General features: G+C 45.6%; 1 protein-coding gene across 1 annotated transcript; it reads right to left on the bottom strand.

Moving 5' to 3' along the window:
• Positions 1-2,793: 2,793 nt before the first annotated feature.
• On the bottom strand, positions 2,794-25,658 carry LOC119374970 (cysteine-rich secretory protein 2). The gene is made up of 8 exons (XM_037645170.2): positions 25,529-25,658; positions 18,163-18,282; positions 16,682-16,818; positions 12,597-12,690; positions 9,020-9,168; positions 5,443-5,546; positions 5,243-5,334; positions 2,794-3,387 (listed from the first exon to the last, which is right to left on the bottom strand). The coding sequence occupies exons 2-8, from the start codon at positions 18,245-18,247 to the stop codon at positions 3,245-3,247; spliced, it is 804 nt and encodes a 267-aa protein (XP_037501098.1). The 5' UTR covers positions 18,248-18,282; positions 25,529-25,658; the 3' UTR covers positions 2,794-3,244.
• Positions 25,659-25,795: the final 137 nt, after the last annotated feature.

The raw sequence follows: 25,795 nt of genomic DNA on the forward strand, positions 1-25,795 counted from the left end.
GCGCAACTTGATGCATGGCCATCGATGGTGGTTACAGTGCAACGTCGCCGGGCTAAGGCGCTCGCTACAGGAAATGTTCCGTGCGCACGTGCCCGCATGTTTAGTGGTGCATTAGTGCGCATTATTGGCGCCATGGGCGGAGAAGCCCAAGACGCGCAGCCCTAGGGTGAAGGAATCACTGGCCCGAAATAGCGAACTAGATTGCATATAGCTTACTTTAAAAGAAGAAAATATGCTGCTATGTTCTTGAAAAGGATGCAGTAAATAGTTCAAGGCCAGTGGCGTAGCCTGGGAGGTGGTTTGGGGGGGTAAACACCCCCCTCCAACCCCTGAAAAAAAAAAAAATTGTGGCTACGCCTCTCTTCAAGGCATTTTCCAAAGTAGGGAATATTGTCAATAAGCATGGAATAATGTATTTCCACAGTGTATTTTCACAAGAAAGAATGGTTTACAATTTATGTTGCGTACTGGTTTATTTAGCAAGAGACTACGCGGAAGAACCCCGCATATGACGTGCACGTGACGCGTCTTGTACTTGCACTCTATACCGGATGAACGTGTGGCACAGAAGTTTCACCAGATATTTAGAATATAAGTGCTTAGTAGATTTGGCAGTTATAGAAACAATGATATTGACTGACGCCTATCTTCAATGGTTGAAAAACGTTTCTATTATTCTATTATTTAACAGTATATTTGTTCAAATAAGCAGACACGATTTTTTGGGCGTAATGCTGCGATAATGGAGCAGCAGCAGGCTACGTGGCTGCAATATGAGAATATAAGGCCGTCTGGAAAACTACAAGAACGACGTTGCATGGCTGTGACACAGAGCTGTGGCCCCACCGGCTCCAGTTGTTCATCGCTCGATGCCGATCCTCACCTGATTCACGAACTTCCCCATGCTACGCTTATCAACAGAAAACAACCGGAGTTCTTAACCCTGCCTTCCTGCTCACGTTCGCAAAATGCACCGTCGCTTAGCTGGTTGCGTTGATGAATAGCGCCCGGAATCCACTCTCCTCCGTACCATTGTGGCATACAAAACGCCACACCAGAATATCCATCTCGATCGCGGCACTAAGCGCACGCACCCTGTCGTAAGGTGTGGCGTGGAATAGAGACGAATTTAGTAGCGCGTTCTATTTGTCTCTGACAAATGACCCACATGCGCAGTGTATGGACAGGCGCTCTATGCAGACACCTCGTTCAAACAACTTTAGCGCGTCCTCACTCGTGCGTGAAAGAGGCTCTTCCTGATGCCGGATCGTGTTCATTATTGGCTTCCTGACTATCGCTCGCTCATTTGCTAAGGCAGACAGCATTCCCCCCCCCCCCTTCCCCCCCACGCAATGCAATGCACATGCAGGCACTTTCATTATGACGGCATCTGTAATACTCGAACTGCCGTTTCCAAATTGTTTCCTACTCCGTAAGTGACCGGTCCGAAACGTTGCAATTATCCGGCACAAAACAATGTCGCAACGAAAAAGAAGCCGCTTATTTCTCAAACCGTGAACGAAAACGCGAAAAAAAGAACAAAAAGTAAGACTAACGAGATAATTGGACAGCTTAATTGTAGTCATTACGGTGGTAGAATATTACGTCCTGCATGCAAAAACAAAACGGTATTTTATAAAGTTTAACGAATAAACAGCAGAGCGAACTGAAAGTGAAGAGTAAGAACAATATGCTTTGCTTCGGACGTTGATTTTCTTAAACACAAGACCCAAAGAATGTAAAGATAAACATGGAAGACGTCGTAATTATCGTGTTTGCGGATGCGCTCTGGTGCACACACAGGGCTGCATGAGGCTAAGTGTTGGGGGAAGGAAAGGAAGGTGAGGGCAGCAGGTTAAGTAAAAAAAAACACACACACACAAACGTAGATTTCGTGCTGCTCAGACCGCACGCGGGTGGCGCCATCTGAGGGAATCTGGGCGTACTCGGGTGCGAATCGTGGGTGGTCCGCAGCCTGCGCGGCTGTTTCGAAGAGGGGTAATTATCGCGTGCGGCCTCCCCCGAAGAGCAACACTAACCCAGTCCGCCCGGCAGTCGAACGCGAACAGGTTCCACTGCCGGAACACACGCACGCAGAGCACACTCTCTTGCGCGGAGGGCACCTTCGTACCCTACCATCCTGGTTCATACAGTGTAGTTCCCGTGTCTGTACAACGCGCTGCACTCTCTCGGTGACTGCGTGAAGCGTTGCGAACAAAATTTGCCTTAATGACCCACCTGCGTTGGCTGTGCGCAGTGGCTGAGGCAAAGCTGAAGTGCTTTGCGACTCAATCTCAAGCCGAGCAATAAATGGCCCGACCGCGCGCGGTGCCCGCATTCCTGATCAAGCCGGAGTATGCAAGCGCTCTCTTCAAGAATCGATGCTTCGGTGCACGTCCGAACCGGCCGTCGACTGCCTCCTGTCTCTGATAGGGCGCGGTTAATTGTTCCCTTTCAGCTAAATATAACCCTTCGCGGTATAATGACCCCAATAATCTGATCGACGGGTATATCTGAGCCACCGAAAGGAAATATCGCAGCATGAATTCAGGGTATGTAATGCGGTATAGCTTGAGAGAAAAGTGTAAGTGAATTTCGCGTAATTGAGAGTAATAAACAAAAGGGCGAGAGGAGGGACGCTGGAATTCAGTGGGCGTGCTGTACGTCGTCGTCACGAGACGCTCATTCGTCTCGCTTTTGCTGTCAGGCAGAAGGCCGAGTAGTATTCGCGCCGTTGCAGGGAACTGCATATGTGTTAGCATATGAGATAGTCGGTGAATAATTCAAATACAATGAGTGGTATGGCTTGCTGCGTGGAATGACGCTTTATTATGTTGCCACCAAGGATGTCGATCTGAGTATTTGAAACCTTAATCTGTTACGGCGTGCGCTACATGTATACTTAGATGCCATTGCTTACTCAAAACGCTACCTCTCGCAGTGTGACTAGAAATACTGATTTGCTTCCTTCTCGTTACGAGCATCGCGCTCCAAAGATTTCCCAGAAAAGAATTATGTCGCACGTAATCGCGCGCTTATACCGGATACGCACGCTGCGTCGAAGGCGTGCACGTCGATTCGCGCGCATGGCTCAAAAGGCTGCCTGTTACTGGAGTACAGCACGCACGTGCGACTGCGGGGCTCCGTCGCATTGTCACTTGTGTTTTTGGACTTTAGCCAAAAGGTGCCGACTTCCGAGCGTCAGGAAGCGTCTCGAAGCTGCCAGCAGTCCGTGCCATGCTGGTCACTTGATGCGCTCCTTGCAAGAACACGTCGCCTTGCAGGCCTTGTACTGCTCTTTGGTAGGGTCACCGCACAGCCACTTGTGCCAATGCTTGGAGATTTCATGGCAGTTCACCCAAAAGTCGGCGTGTTCGCAGGCGTTTGCTGAGGTACGAAAAGAAAAAGAGAGACAGAATGAAGAGATACACAGCTACAGTTAGCCAGCGGATGTTGTTGCAGTTGTATACCATGTAGTTCGCATCAGTCTATATACAGCGTGTCCCAGCTAGCTTTAGCCAGAGTTTAAAAATATGCCAACGCACTCTATGACGACGCGACCAAAGGTATGCTGCTGACTACTACTGCATGGAGTAAGTAAAACTACTTTGTTGTGTTCTGGTTAATTGCTTAACTATACGCAAGATTATTTCGCCAACATTTGAAGCAACGAAGCTGGGCACGAAATTCCGGTGAGAAAGTTGTAGATCAGTTCGCAAAACGTACGACTATAGATAGTTTCTAACTTTCTATCTATTAAGCATTAGCGTTTTTCGCTTAAATAAAAAAAACAAAAATTCCATGTGACATGCACGCTTGCGCACCCTAACGTTCCCCGTACGAACAAAATGCTTCCTTCACAGCGTTTCATGTGTATTCCATTCCGGCGTGATGCGATCGAAACCGTGCGCGCTGGTGGCGCAGCAAATCGGCCGCTGTGTCACGTCAGACAGGAGGTTCCTGTGACGAAAAAGTGACAAATTTAATTTGAACGAAAGTGCGTCGTGGTGGTATCTTGTCGTGGAAAGCGGCATGTCATCTCACTTGCACCAGCGGAGTGGATCGCCTTACCTTTGTGTGTTTGGCGCTCATCTGTTTCTTTCGCGCTGTGCTCAAAACAAAAAAAAAACGCAAATTTCACCTTTTCACGCACTATTCAGCATAAAACTCGAGGGCAGCCACTGCGACACTTCTGCTTCCAGACATTGCCATAGGCGAAAGAACGCCTTACGCCCTTTTATAGTTCAAGAAAGAAATAGATAAGCACTACACACTAAACACAAAAATTATGAGGTCCGCTCGGGTATTTCAGATTATCGATCTGCCGCTTTCCTGACGAGATTCTGCTGCGACGCTGCTTCATTCAAATTTCGTCACTACTTCGTCAGAAGTTGCGGTCTGACGTAAGAGCTACCGCCTTTTTGTGCGCGTCCGGGCATGCTCGGTTTCTTTATAGATAATAATAATAATAATAATAATAATAATAATAATAATAATAATAATAATAATAATAATAATAATAATAATAATAATAATAATTCTTGGGGTTTAACGTCCCAAAACTACGATATGATTATGAGATACGCCGTAGTGGAGGGCTCCGGAAATTTCGACCACCTGGGGTTCTTTAACCTGCACCTAAATCTAAGTACGCGGGCCTCAAGAATTTTCGCCTCCATCGAAAATGCGGCCGCCGCGGCCGGGATTCGATCCCGCGACCTGCGGGTCGGCATTCGAGCACCAGGTTTTGATATCGGGGCCTCGAATCGATATTAAATATCTCAAATTACGCGCGCTTGTTTTTATTTATTAAAAAATTGGTATGCAATAAATTATGACGTCCTACAACTTTATTATATAAACGACTGCCCTCAAGTTGGTAATAATAAGTTAATTAAGAAGTTTCTGTTTTTTAATAACTTTAACAGCGGCGAGGTATTTTCACCTAGACGCAGAGTTCGTGTGCGAAGATAACAGATACTTGCCTTACCGTCATATCATTTTTATAAATGAATCTGTATTGTCTAAAGAAAGAAAACCCTGTATACACGTGCACACATTACTACACTACACGCCCCGCAAGCTTGTAAGCGTTTGTGTTTTACCGAGCGAAAGTGATAAGTGTGTAGTTATTATGTCTATTAATGTGCTCAATCTACAGCTACTCAATTAGTCTGCGTAATCAACGGCCTATTATAGCACAACTGGGAACCGCTAGCAAAGAGCGCATGAGGTACTCAACTGCACAATTTCTTGGAGCGGCAGTGGCCGGGACACTTGCTGCAGGGTTTACCTTTCGTGTACGGCTTTCCAAAGCGTTCAGGATAGTTGCCACTGAAAGAGCAGCAGAAGGGATAACGAAAAGCAGTTCCATAACGAATTCTCAAAATCAAGAAATGCCTCGCTTTACAGCTACAGAAAGCACTGGTGAATGCAACTCACATGGGGCAGTAATTGCACACGTAGTTGTAGAACGGTTTTTTCACAACGTTTCGGCCGCAGTAATGGAGTCCGCATCCTACTTTGTGTGAACTGTACCACACCATCTGTGGAGATGGGGCAGCATGTGATTATTGGTGGCGTCTTCCTGTCAAAGAACAAGCCGACGTTTCGCCAAGTCCACTTGTCGAAACGTTGGCTCCCCCACGACACCCCGTGTTCACGAATTTTTCATCTATTCAAGCTTCCGTCTTCCTTCGAAGCTCTTTCTGCCTTGTTTGGATTTCACAAGGTATAAGCATTGTTCCAAATTGCACTCGGCAGAATACCTCAGCAGTACTACAGTCGAACCCGCATATATCGAACTCGCAAAAAGAAGAAAGAATAGCGGATTTGTTCGATATATTGGATAATTCGATAAACAAGTTTTAATGAAATTATTGTACTTCAAGTGCGAATTTCGGTGCCCAAGTTGGCTTCATGGCACTGCTTACAAAAATGTAAGGAAGACACCTTCACGGCATTACGCGGGATTTCTTTTTAATTTTGTACTTTTCTGCTGTTTGTAGTTGGGGATGTGGGGTTATATGCAGGGGTGAGTTACATGCGAGAAAATGCTGTATCTATGCAAATAGCGCCTCAAAATTTTCATGCGCAGCTGTGCGCACTCATTGGGCGCTGGAAGCGTCTGGTCTACCTTGGCCCTAATGTCGGCCTTGTTTTTAAAAATCCAGCCAGCTCCACTTCGCGAACACTGTCGAAACAGCGAAGCTTATGCCCGTCCTTCATCAGGCTATATCGTACTTCTATGTCTTTCAAGTCTTCCCTTCGCTGGCGCTTAGCTTCGGCCTCTCTTGCGCGAACATCGCGGTTGGCTCGGCGAACACATGCCCGTTCTCACGTCAGCTCTCGCTGACGCTCACGTCGGGCGGCTTCTTCATCGGGAGAACGAGAAATATTCGCCATTCTGAAAACGCAAACTCCTGAACACTGACAGTGACACTAAGACTCTTGTGTACTCCACTGAGCCTCACCCTCGCCCCATCTTGGCGCGTTTCTCGAAAGTTCACCCCTCCTCCGAGCCTTGACATCCCCGGCCTCCTCCTCGCCTCTCGCAGCACGGCGCAGCCCTCCCCTTCCTACCGAGCCTCACTCTCGCCACACTGTGAGGCCACGGGATCACCGCTACGCCAACGAACGGGGAAGCTTCGACTAAGAACAGCCCTTGAGGGTTGAGGGTTAACCCTCAAGGGGTTAAACCCTTGAGGGTTTTCGCCGTACATCTCTTGCTTGGCCTGTGCTGCCACACTTCCGGAATATGTGGAATTTTTTTCATGCGCCGATGTCTCTCTATTGTGTGTGTGTGTGTGTGTGTGTGTGTTTTTTTTTTTTGCTTCCCAAAACGGCGCGCCGGCTATCGCTTGCCCATCCGAGCGCGTTCGTGGTGCAGCTGGTTTAAAGTTCGCACATTTTTCGATCATTTCTCTTGCTTTGCATGTGCTGCCACGCTCCGTTGTTGCTTTTTTTATGCTTCGCAAAACGGCGCGATTTGTATATTTAAGCTTTGTATAATGCTGCTATGTTAAATATATCTTCTTTTTTTAGTATATATTGTTCTGTTTTGATTGCATTTTTTATTTGTTCGCTCTTTTTGCTGCTGTTACCTATTATGCACGCCACTAATTATAGGAGGTCCCCCTGACAGTCTCGTACTTTGGGACCTCCTGATTCTGTATGTATTATGTAACCCGATCTTTGTACATGCAATAATAATGAATAAACTTGAAACTTGAAACTTGAAACTTGAAACGCGCGTCGGCTATCGCTTGCGCAACCGAGCGCGCCCGCGGCGCGGTTGGTTTCAAACGCGCGCCTTCTTCGATCATTTCTCTTGCTTGGAATGTGCTGGTGGCAGCGGGAATACGTGAATTTTTTTTTTTATCCGCCTATGTCTCTCCGTCTTTTTCTCTCTTTTTTTTTTTGCTTTGCAAAGAGGCGCGGCGGCTTGCACAAAGTTGCGCACCAGAATGCGCGCACGCGGTCCGGCTGGTTTCGGTTTCGTCCTTCGCGTGGTTTTCGCTTCTTGCGCCCGCGAAGCTGATCTGATGGCTGTTCGGTTTCTAATCTCTCAAAGGGTGGCCGCTTGTTACTCTCTCGTTTATTGCTCCCCGGGGCGCGATTACATCTGTTTCCGCGCGGCGCTAAATTACACAAACGACGCCGCCGTGATTGCGTTTCCTGTTTTGGGGTCTCGGAAAAACTAACTACGTCTTGTTGGCGATAGGACGAAGGATTACTGTAGGTTTTTCCCTTGTTTTGCTTTCCGGACGGGCGCACAATCATAGACTTTTCTTCCGTGCGCTCACTGACGCAGTGTGCTTACGCTATGGAAGCGCGCGCCGGTTGCTCTGCTGCCGGTGAGTCGAGCAGCGATTCTTCCGATGCGGACTATTCCCCAAGTGCCGAATCAGAATCTGATTCATTGGATTTTGTCAGACGAGAATTTTTTGACGAGTTCAGACTCCGATGACGATCAAGGAGCGACACCTGAAAAGCGTGCGCGGCGAGCCAATGCTTCAAAGACTATCACACGCTGAAAAGTTTTTAGTGTTAGAGCACGAACATTTTAACCGGAAAAGTACTCTGGTGCGCTTATTTTTGTATGGCTATGTTTAATACAATGCATAATTTTTATTTATAAAAAAACTATTAAGTTTTTCTTTTAGGATTTTGCTTGATTTTACTACGAATAAACCATGTATACGTAACAACAAAAATGATTTTTTGTCACTTTACGGTCACGAAAAAAAGTTTTAGACAATTTTTTTCTTAAATAGAATCGTCTGAAGAATTTATTTCAGCAATAAAAAATTACACAGTTTTGGACTGTATTTCGCGAAAAAAATTCGACCCTCAAAGGGTTATTTCATACTCAGCGGACTTCTTGGGATGCTGTGCGCAGCGGCGACGTCAGGCGTCTTTTCCACGTTCGACTGTGTTGATTATCCTCAGATTTGCGGAGAACAGCAAGATTCTTTCGTTTTACGGCATCCATCGCATTAAGAAAGCGAGCAGAGAAGCAAACGGTGACCACGCACGACGGGCGGGCGGCACAACGACGAGGAATCACAGTGGAAAGCAATGACAAGACTAATTTTCTACTCGCTCCGCGCGCCGCCGTTCGCTCTCCCAAAGGCATGCGGAAAGGTTGCAATTCAGTGAGGAAAAGCCAAAATTTGTGAGGGAAAGCCAACTTTTCGGGGCGTTTCGCGCTGCCCGATGTTCGATATATCAAGCGTTCCGGCTATTTTTGTCCGATGTATCCGTAGGTTTTCCTATGCATTGACGTTAAAGCAGTGCCATGTTCCAAAAACAGTTTGATATAAAGAATCATTTGATTTAGCCGAGTTCGATATAGTCGGGTTCGACTGTATATAAAAACGAGTTGACATATAAAGAAATCTACTATACTAAAGCCTTAATTTTATCATGCAAGACTCGACGTGCGTGGGCTATCAAACATCACAATTATCTGCTACTTCGACTGGTACAGTCGTAGTTGAAATGTGTTTTCACACACCTGGGTGTAGTGGCCGACCATGGAAGGAATGTTATTCCCGGTGTCTCCAAAAGAGAAGTTGTGATGTTCCAGGAACCATACCTTGATGGCGAAAAACCATGGCACTTTCACATTCGACACGAAGATATTCTGTCCGCAGGATCCATAATCTGTTTCGGTTATGACAATGGGAAGGTTATTGGACAGATGTCTGAAACATTTATTACTGCATATGTGCAACCGCATGTGCATGATTCCAAAAACTCTTACATTTGATGCCTTAACACTAAAAAGAAAATGCTTTGTGGTAGGTCCTACGAGGGTTCTTTATTAGTTGTCTTGCTGCGCAATTTGTCAGCCCGTTAGCGTCGTTAATGAGAAAAATGGAAATAAAACAAACGCTCCCTGCACGAGCTCGCCAGTAGTTATCGCTCATGTCTGCCGCTGTGCCTTTTTTATACGGTGCTTAATCCCTGTGAATATTTTCACTAAATGTGACTGCGGAGACCATATTTTATATTATATGTGCCTGTAGGGAGAGTTTTGTTGCCGCTGAACTCTCAGCCTTGACAGCACGCAAATCACGGGGGGGGGGTCCTGACCCCCCTTGTGCTCAGGCTGGGGAGGACACCCCTTGCAAGTGTCCCTCCTTGAAATTTATCTTTCAAACATGATATATTTGAATTGCTTGACAGTTACGTATAGCGCGTTCAACTTTTTTTAATGCTTGTTTGTGTCGTAGTGCGTACCTCTGCTCAATACCCCTCAGCTAGCTGTGCGAGACTATTGAAATCGCCACTGCCGCTCGACAAGTTTCTGAGAGGACTCAATAGAGCATGCCCCGCCACGGTGGTCTATAGTGGTTATGGCGCTCGACTGCTGACCCGAAGGTCGCGGGATCGAATCCCGGCCGCGGCGGCTGCATTTTCGATGTAGGCGAAAATGTTTGAGGCCCGTTTGTAACGGCCGACAACGCTCTTTGCGATGCCTGTCGTTGCGAGGAGACGCTTCACCACATCCTGTGCGTCTGTCCGGTACATAATGTTCAGAGACAGTCACTGGCGTCCGTTCTAGTGCACCTTGACAGTAGTCAAATGTCTGTTGAAACTATTCTTGCATGTCGTCAACAGAAGACATCGCAGCTGAAGGCGACGAAGGTACTGCTGAGGTTTTTAAGAGAAACGGACTTGGACAAGGGGCTGTGACAGTAATATCACGTACCACGCAAGAGTGACCGACTGTGACTGAGTCTGTGTGTGTGCTGTGTCATGTGCTATCTTTCTCTCTCTTTTTCCATCTTTAAATCTCCCCCACCCTGTTCCTATGTGTAGGGTAACAAACCGGTTTTTCCTAAACTGGTTAACCTCCCTGCCTTTCCTTCTCTACTACTTCTTCTTCTTCTTTTATTTCGCCCCGCCACGGTGGTCTAGTGGTTATGGCGCTCGACTGCTGACCCGAGGGTCGCGGGATCGAATCCCGGCCGCGGCGGCTGCATTTTCGATGGAGGCGAAAATGTTTGAGGCCCGTGTACTTAGATTTAGGTGCACGTTAAAGAACCCCAGGTGGTCGAAATTTCCGGAGCCCTCCACTACGGCGTCTCTCATAATCATATGGTGGTTTTGGGACGTTAAACCCCAGATATTATTATTATTATTATTATTCTTTTATTTGTCTATATTCTTTAACTTTGAGCAAAATCGACGAACTAATTTGCGCGGACTGTGCCACACCATACGCTGACAATGTCCTATGTTTTATATGTCGCTTGACCAGGGGCGTAGCCAGAAATTTTTTTCGGGGGGGGGGGGGGGGGTTCAACCATGCTTTATGTATGTTCGTGCGTGCGTTTGTCCCCTGCGCTTGACCAAGCGAAACGAAATATTCGACACTGCCAGTGATGCCAAGATCTTACGTACATTAATTAAACTTAGTTTTCTCACTTCTTAACAGGGAATAGGTATGCCAGACACATGGAAATAAGCGTGACTAAACCATACAAAGAGCCTTAGCTATACATACGGAAACTCGGCAACTTAATTCGGAGTCGTAATCATTTACTTTTGCTGCAGTGGCTCTGTAGCCGTTGCGCTGTGCTGCTCAGCACGAGTTCATGGGTTCGATTCCCGGCCGCGTTCTGAAGAGACCCTTACGAAAATTCCGTTGAAACGTGCTTCAGCGCACATCTAAGAACCTCAAGCATATTCGACTATTAACCTGACGCCTCCAACTACGACGTCCGAAGAGACAGTTGAACACGTCCAGTGCAGCTGCGTTAGTTAAAAGGAGTTCATTATACACGAAGAGAAAGAAGAGAAAGTGTGTCAGGTAAGTAGGAATAATTTCTGGCCATTGCACATTCATTTGTACGATTTTTTACTACTGCGTGGCACGTTTCCAACATTAGGTGACGCCTGTAGCACACGTATTGCGTTGGCATACGTAACAATTTGCGCGTTAAGTTGCCATTTTTGTGTTAACGAATATCGAGCACCAACAAGTTCATAGCAGGAAGGGGAGGATGATGCGGGCAGATCTGGCCTTGCGAGATATGCAGGCAGTTGCACCGCTCGGTTTCCTCCTTCCAGCTTATGTTGAAAAAAACATTTTCACAACAGGGGTTAATCCCCTCTTCCCCCTCACCTCGCCCGAAGGAAACTGCCGGACCAGTTTTAAATAAAGTGTATTCATTAATTCACAACAAGTTCATAAGCGATTGAAAATATTGAAGCATTCGCTGAAATGAGCACTGCCTTGTGATACAAATTTGTTGAGAAGATTTTATGCGCATGCAAAACGGCGAATAACGAACTTTAAAAGTGCATCTTTTTTTTCTTCGTTGCGCGTCTCATGACCATTATCTGGCACTTTGTCAGTCAGATTGTAGAGGAGCCACTAAGAGGGGAAAAAATAAAAATAAATAAACAAATAAACCAAAAGAAACCCCAGAAACAGAAGCACTAAATTTATTTTTTCTTGATCTGCTGATATGAAGCCTCCGGGGAGCGAAGACAAGGAATGCCTTAAGAAAAATAACCGTTCTTTTAATTGAAAGCCATAAATATTAAGGAAAAGGAAATAAAATTAGAAGAAAATAAAACTTAATTGCTGGCGTATGGAAGTAGAAACCACATCTTTCGTATTTACGCGTGCGATGCGTATCGTTCGTATTCTCTAAATGACTGATTGCTAAATGCGTAAAATTGGGGAATAGACCACCACAAGAGAAGAGACACGGAAAGATCGAGCGCAGTATATCTTAGTAGAACGAACCAACTAGCTCCGTCAAGGCGTTCTAATGAGCTGTACGTGGCGCCTGTTTCGCAGCGTGCCGAAACGCCGTCTATCACTGAAATGTGCCCGTCCACCACCAGGGGCATGAGTGACCCTAGTGAACACGTCTGAGAACCTTCCAGCTGCACATCTAGCACACACGCAAGAATATCCAAGGCATTGTTTAGTCGCCGCCTTAGCTCATTTTGGTAGAGAGCATCGCGGGCTTGTTGTAATTAAGTGGGTTCAGCTGCGGTTCAGCAGACGAGCGAGACACACACACCATCGTTGCCACATTTTATGATTCAAACAACAAAAAGTGGCTTACCTTCAACCCAGCGTCCAGAGGGGCTGTCATGAACAAGGAGCTGGCAATTTTCCGCCCAGCGCTGCGCATCCTTGGCAGCTCCTTTGTGCCATGTCTGAAAAGGACAAAACATTGGGGCAGCTACGTACTAGCGCTGCGAAGAGTGAGGAAGCAGCGGAGCTGGTGGCATTGCCCTCCTTCTCACCCTCCTCCTCCTTAACCTCACTTCCCTTACCCACCCCTCGCTATACTATACGATGCATGGCTATGCTTTTCACTTTTTTGTGTATTTTTCTTTTTGTCTCTTTCTATCTTTTTCTCCCTTTCTTCCCTTTATTTCTCTATACTTCCCTCTTTTTATTTCTTACTCTGTCTTTCTCTTATTTCTAGCTCTTTCTCTTTTTTTTCTCTCTCTCTCTCTGTGCTCGTTCTCTCCCCCATCATAGTTATTGCATGCCACGTCGGAAAAATCGGCGCACGTGTTCTGGGAGCGAAGCAGAAGATGAAGAAGAGGACGAAGAGAGCGCGTGCCGGTTCATGATGACGATAGTTTTCTTGTGTCGCCACATGACATAAGGAAAAGCTTTACAGATCCGCTGTAAAAAAAGAAAGAAAAAAAAATTCGGCAGATCCCACGCACTGTGGGAATCGATATAATGCGAAGCGGCCAGCAAGGAGCTGCATACATCGCCTTGTTTGTCTTTGAGCCAGATGAAATCATTCATGCCATGGCATCTAGTCCACCATATATCGCATGTTTGCCATGCACGCATGCATGCACAATCTAGTGTACACCATGCCAATGAAACGCATATTCTGGTATATAAATGCATGACCTGTCGTTTATGCTCATCACGCACTCGTGTCATGCCATACCAATTTTGATATATATCACGTCAACAAAACGGCCGGAAGTGCACCATGACAGTGGCATGTAAATCATACCGTACATGACATGCATAACATGATTCGCATGTTAAGACCTCTCATTTATGTTTGTCATACAGTCACATCGCGCAATACCAATTTTGGTGCATATCAAAGAAGCAAAATGGCCGCGAGTGCACCATGAGCAGAGCATGTAAATCATGCCATACATGACATGAATATTATGGTTTTTCATGTTACCACCTGTCACTAATGTTCATCATACAGTCACATCGCGCAATACCAGTTTTGGTGTATATCAAGCTATCGAAACGGCCGCGAATGCACCATGAGCGTGGCATGTAAGTCATGACATACATGGCATGCATGTCATAGTTTTCATGTTACCACCTGTTATTCATGTTCTTCATACAGTCACATCGCGCAATACCAATTTTGGTGCATATCAATCTAGCGAAACGGCCACGAGTGCGCCATGAGCATGGCATGTAAATCATGACGTACATTTCATGCATGTCATGATTATCATGTTACCACCTTTCATTTACGTTCGTCATACAGTGGCGTTGCGCAATACCAATTTTGGTGTATACCAAGCTAGCGAAACGGTCGGGAATGCACAATGAGCGCGGCATGTAAATCATGACATACATAACCTGCATGTCATGATTTTTATGTTACCACCTCTCATTTACGTTCGTCATGCAGTCGCGTCGCGCAATACCAATTTTGGTGTGTCAAGCAAGCGAAACGGCACGAGTGCGTCATGAGCATGACATGTAAATCATGTCGTGCATGTCATGATTTTCATGTTACCACGTCTCACTTACGTTCGTCATACAGTCGTGTCGCGTAACACCAATTTCGGTGTATATCACGCAAGCGAAACGGACGCGAATGCACCATGAGCGTGGCATGTAAATAATGACATACATGACATGCATGTCATGGTTTTCATCTTACCAACTGTCATTCATATTCTTCATACAGTCACATCGCGCAATACCAATTTTGGTGTATATCAATCTACTGAAACTGCCGCTCGCACATCATGAGCGTGGCATGCAAATCAGGTCATACATGACTTGCATGTCATGATTTTCATGTTACCACGTCTCACTTACGTTCGTCATACAGTTGTGTCGCGTAACACCAATTTTGGTGTATATCACGCAAGCGAAACGGACGCAAATGCACCATGAGCGTGGCATGTAAATCATGACATACATGTCATGGATGTCATGGTTTTCGTGCTACCACCTGTTATTCATGTTCTTCATAAAGTCACATCGCACAATACCAATTTTGGTGTATATCAATCTAGCGAAACGGCCGCGAGTGCGCCATGAGCGTGGCATGTAAATCGTGTCATACATGACATGCATATCATGATTTTCATGTTACCACATGTCAGTTATGTTCGTCATACAGAAATGTCTCGTCATACCAGTTTTCGTATGTATCCCTTCATCTAAACGGCCGCGAGCGCCCCGAGACCATGTCATGTAAATCATGCTGCACATGACATGCGCGTCATGATTTGCATGTTAGGACCTGTCATTATGTTCGTCATGAACTCTTGTCACGCCGTACCAATTTTGGTATATATGAAATTAACGGAACGGCCGCAAGAGCCCAAAGGCCGTGGAATGTAAATCATGCTGTTCATGACATGCGTGTCATGATTTTCATGATGTGACCTGTCATTTATGTTCGTGATAAGGCCATGTTATGACACACCAATATTGGTATACATCCGATTAACGGAACGGCCAAGGAGCACAAAGGCAGTGGAATGTAAATCATGCTGTTCATGACATGCGTGTCATGTTTTTCATGATATGACCTGTCATTTATGTTCGTAATAAGGCCATGTTATGACACACCAATTTTGGTACACATCCGATAAACGAAACGACCAGGAGAGCACAAAGTCGTAGGCGGCTAGATAGATAGATAGATAGATAGATAGATAGATAGATAGATAGATAGATAGATAGATAGATAGATAGATAGATGATAGATAGATAGATAGATAGATAGATAGATAGATAGATACGCTCAAAGTCGCAGAAGTTCGCTAAGAAATGCTTCGCATTTAAAAAAAAGGGGGGGGGGGGTGGGGGGCGTTTGTGTACTCGGCGAACTAAACGCCGGAGGCATACGTTACGGCGTGTATTCGCGCGCGCTATGCGCGCCCTGAAGCATTTGGGCGCATTGATAAGGTACGGGCCGCAGTGTCGGACGGCTCCGATTCCGGCGAGACTATAGAGCTCAGACGTCACGCAAGAAGCCTAGACGACGCGGTCGTCCTTGTTTCCAAAGTAGGATTTTCAGTAAGAGGTGCTAGCGTTCCTGAATGACGTCAACGTCAAAGGGCGCAAGCATTCTGCTTATAAGAGCAGACTACGTACAGGAGCGATATTTGCAGGACATGCAAGCTCTCGCGCTATACGTGAGCACTTTCAAAATTAACGTGGCTGTATAGTGGTTCGACAGTTATGGTCATGTCGCTACAAGGTCTAGGCGCTTCCTTTAATTCCTTACATGTCAATGTTACGTTCGGCTTCAGGGCGGTTTCTAAACGCAATTAGCGATTTCTTAGTGGGAAAGCGAGCTCTGCATGGTGACGCATGCGTGCAGTATGCAATCAATGGACGTTAATCTTGGAGCGTTGGTGACTTCTTTTGCGGGAGTAGCTGCTTGTGACCGTCCGCAACGAACGTATGCTATGTCTTGTCGTTAAACGTGTTATACGCCATCGTTGATTCTCGCACAAATAGTTGCGACCACTCCATTTGATCTTACAGAGCTGATCTAATCTTCGTGTTTGTGGGACGCGTAAAGTCGTCGCATAAAATATTATACTTGTTAACGATTTTTTTTTCTCGGTAGACAAATACACATATTTCTTAGAGCATCACCTACAGCTGCGAGCGTAAATAGTTTTATAAAATTTACAACACATCTATGGGAATCACTTCGAGGCCGTGAGAATAGGCAGACTGGAAGCATGAGCAAATCAAATTATTTTTTACGATGCCTAAACTATTCTTCATACCACAATTGTTTTTCCAACTTATCGGCAAGTTAATCTGCGACTATACACGATAAAGTTCAGTGGTTTCTACACATACAACGAAGAACGTTTTTGGTGCCTACCGACAGGCTTTCGTAAAATCAAAAACATCAAAATGCCAAAATAAAGGGTAGCCTACCATTTCGAGCATATCGCTGGCTGGCGGATGAACTCGGGTGCGAAAGAAGTTGTGGTACAAGACGATTCTTTTCATCACTGGTCTGTAGCGTGTGTCCAAAGTGTGTTTCGGCAGCATGTGTCCGTAAACCTTGGGCCCTTCATAATCAACCAGCGCATAAAAAAATTACCGACATAGAATGCTACCGCGAATTTGGGGGGCCTATTTTGTAACGATCCACTTCCTTTTTTTCATTCTTTTCGCACTTCGTCATAGAACTTCGTTATAGTTGCGATCGGCCACTCGGTGCAAAGTTCATGCGACAGAGCGTAAGAATGGAAAATGAAACAGATCGCTTCAACATACGGCCCTTGACTGTCAGAGGTAAATAAGAAAATTTCGTTGAAATGAAAAGCTTACAATAGTAATGCAACGGTATATTATCACCCAGTGAATTTGTTTATTGGAACCCCAGAGGCCTTTTACACGTGATTCAAACACTGGAATCAAATACCCGCCATGCTTAGGGTACGTACAGCCCGTCCCCCCCCCTCCTCTTTTTTTTTTTGAGGGGGAACAAAATCTTAAAATTAACCTGTTTAAATAATACCGACGTTATTGCTGTACCTAGTATAATAGGCTGTTTTGTGCGTAATTAACGTAGTTAAACGAATTACGATATTCGTTAGTGATCTCAGGTGTCTAAAGCAAATCAGTGGTTTGGAGCCAGCCCTCAATGTGCATCTAGCTTACAAGGAATTTTCATTACACAGGCTCCTGTAAGCGCTGCGCATTCAAATATTTCACATTCGAAGGCTCTTTGAAGGCGAAACTGATGTGGAAAAAGACCGCCTATGACGTCATCCTCACTTTCCTTCGCCTTTGGTCATGCTGCCATCCTCAGCGTCCGCAGAAGAACACATAAACTGGCGCTACGACCGCATGTGACAGTGCGGTGAACGCTCTGTGTGCGCGATCATCATTTCAACGTCTGTACATTACATTGATCAGATGGTTTAAGAGGTTCAGTGCAAAACAACCCCTTCAACGAAGGACTGAAGCCGTGCTCAAATATATCACTTTGAAAGTCCTTCGTTAACACGTCTTTCTTTCTTTCTTTCTTTCTTTCTTTCTTTCTTTCTTTCTTTCTTTCTTTCTTTCTTTCTTTCTTTCTTTCTTTCTTTCTTTCTTTCTTTCTTTCTTTCTTTCTTTCTTTCTTTCTTTCTTTCTTTCTACTGTAATGAACTAAAAATGGTGGTTCCATTGCTTGTCTTCTCACTGTGCGTCCATTGTAGGCCAGCGTTTCTTGTTCTTCATCTTTTTTTACGTTTGTGCTTCTAAGAAGCGTTTGTACAAGCCACAATAATATAAGTGTGAGCAACTCAATTGACCACCTTACTTTTTTTTTTTTGTAAGACACGTGATTATATGTTTCAAGCTCTCCATGAAGCCCAATTAACCTTGCGTATATTTCAAGAAATGTGGTCGTTATATTGACTTACTTGGCATAGTAGGGATCTTCCCTCCGCAGCAAAATCCTAATAAAAGCAGCCATAGAGATGCCACCTCGGTCAACAAGTTTTGCATTGCAAGATACTCCTGTTGGTTGATTGCCTTAAATTCTGCGGGAAAAAAGTAAAAAAAAAATAGCTTAGCAGATTGCAAACTGCAAAATACTTGAAGCGAAGTATCGGGTAATGTTTAACAATTACAGCAGCGTATGTATACTTTATGGCAAATCTGTTCCGCGGAATCCCGCAGTCGAGGTGGAGTAAGTAAGGGTTATGAAAGAGAAAAATTGCCATCCACCCGTTTGCAGCACCAAGCTACAAGGAAAGCCATACGAGTTTCGCAGCTTCTTAGCGGACGAAAACTCCTTCTGGTACGGGGTTCGAACACGGGACCAAAGCCGTTTTGGGGCGGTTGCATTACGAACTGAGCAGCGCGAGGGCGAATTAATCGACAATTCGAAGCACATGAACTCAGAATATGGTAAATAAGTCCTGCGGAATCCCGGAAAATGGAAGAAAAGGTGAGAATGGGGATACGCTTTGGCCATTGGTTCGAACCCAAACCAGGACGAATTTTTCATCAACTTAAAAGCTTTTCTTTATGAGAAATTCGCATAGATTTCCTTGTAACCTTGTGCGTGCGTGCGTGCGTGTGTGTGTATGTGCGCGCGTGCGTGCGTGCCTTATTTCTTCGATATACCTTATTTATTCGTTTCATTTATGAACCTATTAAGCGCGCAACGATAACTGAGTCAGTTCAGACCTTTCTTGCCTTTATGCCGTACCGTACAGTGCAGCGTAACTATTCAGTTAATCGAATACATAGTACTTTCTCAAGAAGTAAAGACAGGTACTCTAGACCTCTTCGTCCGTACATCACGTCCTCTCGATATGACGCGCTTTTGTCACCAGATATGTTGCAGAATGAATGGAAGAAGGAGTGCCAACTCTAAACAAAAAGCGTGGCTATATAAAACAGCTGTATATTGCCAAACGTCTCTTTAAAGCGTTGCCCGGGAACCTATATACGCTCAACACCGCAAATACGTCTTCAATAAATGTTCTCTTTTTTTAAACAAGGAGCCCTCACTATCTTGTTTAGAGCGATTCAGTACCGCTATCTACATGGTGTTAGTAAATAAAAAGCTCACAGGGTGCCTTACGCATTCGAATGAGACGACTCGAAGGCGAAAGTAATCTTCTTTTGCTTCTCAGGCGATGTAATATCCTCACCTGCCCTCGTCCACAAAATTTCTGCGCCTAACGTGGTTTTGCACTGCCTCCAGGATCGGAGGGATTGCAAGCTTTTTGCACCTCACATGGCTTGCACTGCCTCCGTGATCGGCACACCTTTGGCCTAGCGACGAGCTCATTTGATGACGTCATCACGTGATGATTTTTTGCATCACTCGTGTTGACGTCGGCGCCGCGGGATGCCCACGGTCAATTTTCCCGTTTGATGAGGCAGCTAACGCTCTCGACATAATAAATAAATAATAAATAAATAAATAAATAAATAAATAAATAAATAAATAAATAAATAAATACTGATAGGATTTAATCTCAGAAATTACATGGCCTTGCTAGACCGCAAACAAGTGCTTCTTTTAGAATAGAAATAGAGAAATGCTACTTGACGTCTGACGACTTTTTTTTTCTTTTTTTTTAAGATTTGGTTTCATCAGGAAAGGCTATTTCGATGCTCCAATTATTTTGGATTGTGTATATCTATATATGTCGCATCCATCCATGAAATCGTGTTCCCGATGCAGTTATTTCTTCAAAAGATTTTTTCACGCTTGAAGGTTTTGCTGAAGACCTTTTTGCTTTTTATTCCGTATCCAAACGTTATATGTACGCCCACCCATATATTCAGACCACTTTTCCTCGATTTATTTCTTCTTACTCTTTCTATATTTCTTGTGAACTTAGGCTGTATTAAAAGTTTCGTTTTTTAAATTAATGATTGTGATACCCTCATTCCTGAATACCGAATTCGGAGTATTGAGGAATTTTCCAATAACCAGTTCGGGGTACTAGGGAAGAGAACCTTAACTAACTAACTAACTAACTAACTAACTAACTAACTAACTAACTAACTAACTAACTAACTAACTAACTAACTAACTAACTAACTAACTAACTAACTAACTAACTAACTAACTAACTAACTAACTAACTAACTAACTAACTAACTAACTAACTAACTAACTAGATAAATAAATAAACAAAATAGTGTATTCGGCCTTGAATAGCAGCTATTTGCTGCGAGCGAACCCTGAAACTTTTTTTTTTTTGAGGATACAACCTTATAGTTTGCAATTTCCCATGCGGTGCAGTTCTCTTATTCATATACAGCTGCTTAATTATATCCATTTTTTTTCTACTCTCTCGTTTATCCACAAGCACGTACCCCTATATTGATTTTATTATTTCCTGTATTTCACAAGGGTTGTTGGTGCACATCTAATCGTGCTGTATTTCTTTCTTTTTGCGATGGAAAGAAACTGTCGGTGTGGACGTCACTCGAGAAAAATTGGTCTATGTCGTCGGCCGTGAACTCCGTGACCCTGCCCTTATTTCTTTTTTTGCCGAAGCGATTCAGTTGGAGAAAGATGTCAAGGAGCATTCGGATGGCCCGGGAATTCGCGCTTCACTGTCGTCGTTGAGTCGTTTGAAGATGATGGAGCTCAATCTGTGTCGCCACTTGCTCGATTCGATTGCTCGGCAGACGGGCGAGTCATGAATCAAAGCAGCCATGGTGACCACCAAAGCGCATAAAACGAAATGAAACGTGACGTAGAGGCGAATTCCACGAGGGCAAGGGCCGTGTATATACTGAACGCGGACTGCCATGTCGCGCAGGCAATTTCAGTATATCAGACATGCATATCGAAAAGAGGCGCGTTTCATTTCTCTATTCATGAGCTGTCGCCTTATGATGCGTAGATTAGTCAAGCCCTGCGACGAGAAACGTTCCGCCGTCTCATTCGCAGTGGGCGTTCCACCGTGTCAAAGGAAAGGGAAACGGCACATATGTTTCTACACACTAAAAATGAAACTATCTTCTATCATTGTGTCGTATTAGACATTGTACCCGCCTAGGGGTCTGTTTTATTTATGTTTGAAAGGACACGTTCATTAAGGTCTTTCGCGTGGAATGCAATAATTTTAATCGGCGATCCGCACGGTACGAGAGCGATCGCCGAGCTTCTCAATGCTCGAGCACCGTGCGAAGTTGATACGACGGTCGCGCGGCAGCTGGAATACAAGTGCGGGTGCGCAACGGGATGCCTCGCATAGCGACGGCAGGAATTTTTCAACTGTCAACCGATAGCGCTCATTTCACGCACTACGGAGCGCGCACGCGGAGCGATGTTGAGTCACGGCATTCCCGCGACGCGTAAATAATATTAGAACGACGCGGAACCCGTATACTACGAAAAAAAGCGGAGCCCATCTCTCGAAGCGAGCGCGTGTGCCGCCTACGTGGAAACGCGAGCATTTTTGCACCAGGTGACACAACATCCCCTCCGCACTCTGAGTCAAGAAAACTGCGCCGGAAGAAGATATGGACCCTTCTGATTCAGCGGTAGTTCCTCGTCGCGCGCAGCCGCCCTCATCTGCACGTTCGGGCGAGGGCGCAGTCCCCAGTCAGTTCCATCCGCGCTAGCGGCGGCTGCTTGCGTCGAGTCGCGAATGCGCTTCGAAGACTTTCTTCGGCACAGGACCGCACCCGAACCGCGATCGGGGCAAGGAAATGCCTCCGTTAAAGAGAGTGGCGCGTGGTCGCCCGAGAGCTGAGCGGGCGCATTGTGCTGCATTTTACCTGCATTCTCAGTGAAGAGCCGGCGAACACCGTAGCTGCTGCATCATGAATTTGACAACTGCGGAATCGACGTCGCCCGGGGGCACGCCCGCGCCGCTGGAATACGACGTGTGCCACGGCTACTGGTTCGACTTGTCGTTTCAAGCAGCGATCGTGGGCGTCGCGTCATTGGGTGCTGCAGTCAGTGCCGTGATGGCTGTAGCCCTGGTCTTCCGGTCGCCAATGCCGGTCGACTGTTTGTCTCCTCGGCTACTCGCGAGCACGTGCATCGCGGCGATGACTCTTTGCGTCGCTTCGCTCGCGACGCCGGCGTTTCAGCTCAGCGGCAAAGCACCCGGCCGCGTCGAGTGTGTGGTAACGGGATCCCTGTACCTATCCTCGGTGCAGACAATGGCATTCTGTCTCGTGTGTCTGAATGTGGACGAGTACATGCTCGTTATGCACTACGGCTCCCCGCACCGCAAGTGGATGAGGCACGTCTTCAGCGTCGTGCCATGGTTGGTCTCCTGGGCGCTGACTATTCCGCACTCGGTCGAGTACTGGGGATGCTTTCGACCGAACAGGTTCACTAGTCACTGCATGATGCGCGGCCCGTGGTCGACGCGCGTCGTGAACGGAATCGCCACTGTGCTGGTACCTGTAGGTGTCACCACCGTTGTTTACGTGCTGCTCATGTTCTACGTGCTGTCGGAGAAAAAGAAGTCTTCTCAGCCGTCGCCAGACACGAGTATGCCGCGCTTCATTCAAGTTACGAGCTCAAGGCACAGCAATCAAAAGCTCGAAAGAGACTTATCTTCGTTGCTGTTTGTACTGTCGCTTGTGTGTACTTTCTACGCAGGCTATCTGCCGCACCTGATAATCGAGAGTTACTTCATGGAGGAGGTTGGTTGCCTGGGCCTTCGCTTGGCGTACCTGTGGTGGATTTGCGTAGGAGGCTGGGGTCCCTTCTTTAATTTGGTTAAATGCTCAAAATATCGAAGTGCGTGTCGCAAGGCGTGGTGTGGGCGAACGTTTTCTAGCCCAGATGGGAGAGCGGAGGACTTTGGAATGTAATGGGAGCGTTGTGGCATGCACTTACATGCCACCACGCTCACTACCTTCTATGCCCGTTACATGCAAAAATGAGCATCATGCGCATTTCGTATCATACGCGATAAAACTTTTAAGGGAGCCTCGAACGTCCACGGACTGCGCAAGGTGCTGCTGTTGGGAACTTTTGCCGTCAGCTGTGATTTATAGTTAAAAATTATACCACGAAATTAACAATGGATATGTGAACTCGGATACAAAACCTTGGGTTGAATATGAATCAAAGAAGGAAGTTCTTCGATTCGTATTCGGCATTTGCGTGGAATCAGTTGCATAAACGTTGAGAGAATTTTTGTTGAAAATATTTCAGACCGAATCGGACAGCCGATTTAGCTAATATAGCATGGTTGTTGTCATAATCGGCATCTTTTTTTTTTTTTACTTACAAACCACTTCCGCCCCACGAACTTTGTTAATACGGGTTCTGAGCTTTACGCACACAATAATTAAGTCGCTGAAAAAAGCGCGAAGAGGCGCTGGTTGTCAAAGAAAAGTGGCCAAGCATTAATATGTGCGGATTTTAGACATTTAAAAGTGGACATGAATACATGGTGCAACCAGTGTTAACGTTAGCGACTGTGTTTTTGCCTACAAGATGACTTGAAGTTGTTCATCTTGAGAACATAAACACTTTTATTTTGCCCATCGGTGTTCATGTTTCATTGCTTGAAATGCTTGTATCTGCTCTCTCCGTAATTTCCCAGTTTCCAAGAGCGAGCGTAAGCGAAAATGTCACCCATGGCAGTGGTACTCGCATCTCCTTGTTGTGTCTACGTCATATTCTGCAACTAAGCTGCCAGTACGCTGCATTGATTTGCATTATTGCTTATAAGTCATCCAGAGCTGTATTTGATCGCTATGGGCTCGGGCCCGTTGTGAACAAATGCCGTGAAGTGTACTGCCCTTGTGAACCATTATTCCTATGTATTCGCTCTGCTGCGTTGAGTGAATATTTTCAGACTCTTTGGTTCGTTCGTACGCAACTTAAGTCACTGGCTTCTTTCTGCATCACTTTCTGCCTTTTTAAGTTGGTTTTCCTTATTGCAACTTTTTTTTAATATTGACCCGTTTGCTCTCTATTGCTAGAGCAGTGCGTCGTTAATAAATGTCACGCGATATTTTTTTATTTTATCTATGACAATTTCTGTAGAGGATAGACTTTTTTACACCATTCTTAACAATAAACTATGCGCTTCGGACAAAAGGTGTAGCGTGAATGGGCGTGGGTTAACTGGTTCCGTGTCCTTAAACCAGTGACGCTTCAACCGTATAATTTTGTTAGCGTTTATATGTTAGTTCGTTCAGGCCACTGCTATAATAAGAGACAGACAAACCTTCTCACCGCAAAGCTGCATATGTGAGCAGGTTTGTAATTTTCTTTGTCCGCTCGTTTGTCGCGGAAGAAAGCGCACATTCTGTGGATATGCCTTTTGTTATTGTTGTTATGAAGGTTGTGTTGAATATATTGATGTATACAGTATGTTTGAGAATGCGAAAATAGTGCTGGTAATTAAGGCATAGAAGCGCGAAGCACTGTGGTACATGTGTATATTGTAGTGTTTACTGGATGACTCGGATGATACGATCTCAAATGCGGACGTTCCTATGGATACTTGTTACTGTGTTATGTTTGTGCTTATCCTTGACGTAGTATGAAAAACCCTGGCTGGTGATACTGGGTATATCAGTGTTGAGCAATGTCACCGAAAAATAGTATAATTATCAACTTTACTTCATTATTCGAGACTAGTGTGTTGCATGTAATACGTTCCCAAAGTTGTGCATATATACCTAAAATCAACGCTATGTGCTTTTTTTCTTTTCAACAATACGCCATAATTTGCACTCAAATAAAACGCCAATGAATGGCATTGATGATGCTGCAGTGTATCGCTAAGTTATAACGTAACGGTGCATTCTTTCACCGTGCGTCCGGTAGCAGTTCTTGTACCGTCGTCATGTCTTGCGTCTTTTCGATTTTGTACAACAGTTGGGGAATATTGCTTCGTGCTTCGCAGGAGTTTTTTTTTTTAAATCGCCTCTCTTACAAACGGCACATTAAGTGCCGTTTTTAATTTGTCAGCAATTGTTGACCCGTAAATAAGCATTTTCGCTTCAAGCTATCAATGAAAAGGCACGCGATGGTATACGGCAAGTGGGTTAAAATTAAGCAACGACACGGAGCGCGAGAGGTTAAGGACAGGGCCCAACGTCTGCGTCCTTCTTTATTTCAACGCTACCGGCAGCGCTGATTCTGCCTATAGCGTCGACGTATATACATCTATGGCATGTGATGTGGTCGGGGACACAATGGGTGCCGATCTATGCGGTAAGCCACACGGTGCGCGCGTTTCAGGTTTGCCGGATGGGCGGCGAAAAGGGTTTCTCGGACTCTTTTTTTTTTTTTTTTCTAGACAGGATGTCGACGCTGGCACTTACGTGTTTCAAAGGATCACCGCCGGATGGATGCGCTGGGCGCCGGTCCGCTGCTGCCCCGGGGCCAAGGCCCTAATGCGCGCGAGGAGTGTGCTCTTCGGGAGCTCGGCGAGGCAAATAACGCCCGCGCTTGGCGAGCAGTTAGCCGCCAGAGAAAGGCAAACAGCGAGGAGGCGGAGGGGAAGACGCGGGTTTCGCGCGCGTCGTCGTCGTCGTCTCTTCACTACAGGGCCAGGGCGCAGCCACCTCGTCGCCAGACGAGGGTCGCGT

The sequence above is a fragment of the Rhipicephalus sanguineus genome, chromosome 1 (assembly GCF_013339695.2).
Source record: "Rhipicephalus sanguineus isolate Rsan-2018 chromosome 1, BIME_Rsan_1.4, whole genome shotgun sequence".
Lineage (NCBI taxonomy): Eukaryota > Metazoa > Arthropoda > Arachnida > Ixodida > Ixodidae > Rhipicephalus > Rhipicephalus sanguineus.

Bases quoted from the DNA above. Each gene is read 5' to 3' on its own strand.
- LOC119374970 (XM_037645170.2), bottom strand. From the start codon at position 18,247: ATGCAAAACTTGTTGACCGAGGTGGCATCTCTATGGCTGCTTTTATTA. The intron at 9,169-12,596 runs GTAAGCCACTTT...TAACCGAAACAG, and splicing joins CTCTGGACGCTGGGTTGAAG to ATTATGGATCCTGCGGACAG. The intron at 5,335-5,442 runs GTGAGTTGCATT...CTGCTCTTTCAG, and splicing joins GTGTGCAATTACTGCCCCAT to TGGCAACTATCCTGAACGCT.